The 3,134-nt window shown below is 60.1% G+C and overlaps 1 protein-coding gene across 2 annotated transcripts in view; it reads left to right on the top strand.

The window, feature by feature from the left end:
- The first annotated feature begins 80 nt into the window (after positions 1–80).
- IL3RA (interleukin 3 receptor subunit alpha) overlaps positions 81–3,134 on the top strand; it is a 24,562-nt gene continuing 21,508 nt past the window's right edge. For both annotated transcript variants that reach the window (XM_066356148.1, XM_066356147.1), the window contains exon 1: positions 81–183. In XM_066356148.1, the coding sequence (XP_066212245.1) occupies positions 114–183 (70 nt within the window). In that variant the 5' untranslated portion in view covers positions 81–113. The remainder of the gene's footprint in view (positions 184–3,134) is intronic.

Below are 3,134 nucleotides of genomic sequence, written 5' to 3'. Positions count from 1 at the left end.
CAAACACCCCTGCCTCCCCTTCCTGCACCCCCAAAGCCACACCCACCCCCACACCCTGTTTCTTTTCCCTCTTTTCCAGCTCACCCCCTCCCGCCCGCGGGGGCCACCTCCCCATGGCCTTGCTCAGCCTGGCCCTGCTCCTGACATCCACACCCGCGTCCCACCTGCCGCACACGGACCACGGTAGGCACCCCGGCCCCCCGGCCTGCACACACGTCTGTAACGGCGTTCGGGTGAAGCTGTCGGGACCGCGTGTCCGTAGAGAGAGCCCCCCCGCCCGGGGCAGCGACAGCGGGTAACACGGGGCTTCCCGGCTGCCTCTCACCTCGTCCATCCCCCACCCCTGGGGGGGGGCGATGCCCTACAAAATCAAGACTGTGACTGGGTCAGGGTGCCCGGGGACTTGGGGTGGCCTCAGCGTCTAGAATCGATTCCTTCCCATCCGCCGATGCCGGATGCCGTCCTGTTCCTGGGAGGGGAAAGGACCCTGGGGGAGAACCATGCCCCCCGCCCCGGGGTTGAATCCCGTCCCGACCCGATTCACACGCCCAAGTCCCAGCCTCCGGGAAACCGGGGAGGTGACACGTTTGGGAACAGAGAGAGTTTGTACAAGGGTGATGAGGTCCTCATCGTACAATGAGACTGGTCCCTCATAGAAACGGAGGGGACCTGCCACCCAAGGCACGGGCTCAGGGGACACGGTTTGGGGTGGATGCAGCCACAAAACAAAGAATTGGGGGGCGTTCCCGAGAGGCTCGGGGCAAAGCCTGCAACAGATGCTTCCTTGAGCCCCCTGGAGAGAAGCGGACATGTGGACACTTTGGTCCCCAGAACCACGAGAACTTTGATTTTATTCACCGAGGAGGCCGCGCTTTGGCTAGAGTGACAGGTCGCTCACTGGACCCAGGGTGCCTTCGGACGACGGCGTCTTGGATGGGCCCGGGTTCTCTCCCCAGGGGGCCAAGGACCGGGGCCACCTCTGTGCCCAGTAAGAGAAAGGACGGGTGTGCACCCCCAAATGGCAGGGTCTTTCACAGCGAGGGGCAACCGCTTTTCTCTGAGATCTATAAAAACAGCGACTCGGGAAGCCCCGATTCAGGCGGGAGCCCAGAGAGGGTCCCTCCCCCCTGCGGAGACAAAGCTGACGTGTGTTTATGGGGAAGGGGACCGGGGACGGTGACACCCGCAGCAGGGAGCCGTTGCTATGGCTGCCGGTGACCTGGCACGGTGACACTGATTCTTTTATTTTTTTTTGTATTTTTCCGAAGCTGGAAACGGGGAGAGACAGTCAGACAGACTCCCGCATGCGCCCGACCGGGATCGGCCCGGCACGCCCACCAGGGGCGACGCTCTGCCCACTAGGGGGTGATGCTCTGCCCCTCCGGGGCAACGCTCTGCCGCGACCAGAGCCACTCTAGCGCCTGGGGCAGAGGCCAAGGAGCCATCCCCAGCGCCCGGGCCATCTTTGCTCCAATGGAGCCTCGGCTGCCGGAGGGGAAGAGAGAGACAGAGAGGAAGGAGAGGGGGAGGGGTGGAGAAGCAGATGGGCGCTTCTCCTGTGTGCCCTGGCTGGGAATCAAACCCGGGACTTCTGCACGCCAGGCCGACGCTCTACCACTGAGCCAACCGGCCAGGGCCACGGTGACGCTGATTCTAAACAATGTGTTTAGTCTTCATTCCTGTAGCTGACCGTCTAGTGGTCACATATCTGCTGTCTGGTCACCTTTGCAAACAGCAGTGCTTGGGGACACCAGGCGGCTGTGCCCCCCCCCCCCCCCCCCCCTGTGCAGAGGTCATTCTGTCGTATTTTAGCGTCCAGAGGTTTGGGGCATTCGATGTGCAAAATGGTCCCTTGGGGGCAGCACCTTCGTTTTAAATCAGTGGTCCCCAACCCCCCGGGGGCCGTGGACTGGTACCGGTCCGTGGGCCATTTGGAACCGGTCCGCAGAGAAAGAATAAATTACTTACATTATTTCCGTTTTATTTCTATTGAAGTCTGAACGATGTTTTATTTTTTTTTTAAAAAAATGACCAGATTCCCTCTGTTCCATCTGTCTGAGACTCACTCTTGACGCTTGTCTCGGTCACGTGATCCATTGATCCGTCCCCACCCCCTAAAGGCCGGTCCGTGAAAATATTTTCTGACATGAAACCGGGGTTCGTGGCCCAAGAAAGGTTGGGGACCGCTGGTCTAAAGAGTCTCCATTGTTGTTGTTTTGTTTTTTTTTTTAACACCGAGGGGAATAATCTTATATCACCTGAGAAGCTTAGGAAGAAGGAGATATTTTCTAAACCCAAAAAGCTCGTCCACGACCGCTCTGGGCCATGGCGACAGCCCAGATGATGTGAGCTGAGGTTATGTCCACAGCAGTTCATAACCCTGCTCAAGTCAGCTCCTTCCTCAAGGGGGTGGGTAGAGGTAGGGGGCGGGCGTGGGTGGTTTGTGTTCGGTGGGAGGGGACTGGGGCTTCTCCTGGGGGTGCCGTCTTTGTCAGCTGTGGCTGTTATCACAGAGTGCTTCTGGGGGCTCCAGGGAGTGTCCCCCCTGCCTCTCCCAGCTCCTGGGGCTCCAAGGTGTCCCCCGGGGCTGGTGGCCGCCTCCCTCCCGTCTCTGCCTCTGTCCCCACGTGGCTTCTCCTCTGTGTCTGTGTCTCCTCCTCCGTCTCTTCTAAGGTCCCTGTCACTGGGAGCATGCACGGGGCCCCCTTGACCCAGAGTGACTTCTCTCTGACCATTCTGAGACACCTTATCAGCAGAGACCCTACTGCCAGATGAGGTCTCATTTACGGGTCCCGGGAATTCATTCGATGACCCGGCATCCTTCCTGGTGGCTCCTCACGCCCTTGGAGGGGGGGGGGCTCACGGCACCCACACAGGGGCGGGTACAGATCACACGTGGCTTCTGTCCCGTTTCCGTTGACGAGGACGTGGTCACGGGGCTGCCACCAGGGTCCAGAGGGACCGGGATGTGCAGGAGGTCTGGTCGGAAGGAGGACCCCCTTCTTGTATTCTCAGACCCCAACACCCAGGTCCCGCATTACCAGGACCCCCTCTCGGGTTCCCGGGGCCAGAGGTTGCCGTCACATGTGTGGTCAGCTCAGGACAGCGGCCATTCTAGAATCACAGTCAGGAAG

Source organism: Saccopteryx leptura, chromosome X (assembly GCF_036850995.1).
Source record: "Saccopteryx leptura isolate mSacLep1 chromosome X, mSacLep1_pri_phased_curated, whole genome shotgun sequence".
Classification (NCBI taxonomy): Eukaryota; Metazoa; Chordata; class Mammalia; order Chiroptera; family Emballonuridae; genus Saccopteryx; species Saccopteryx leptura.
Note: the sequence above shows the minus strand (reverse complement) of the source record. Positions and strands in the feature narration are given on the sequence as shown.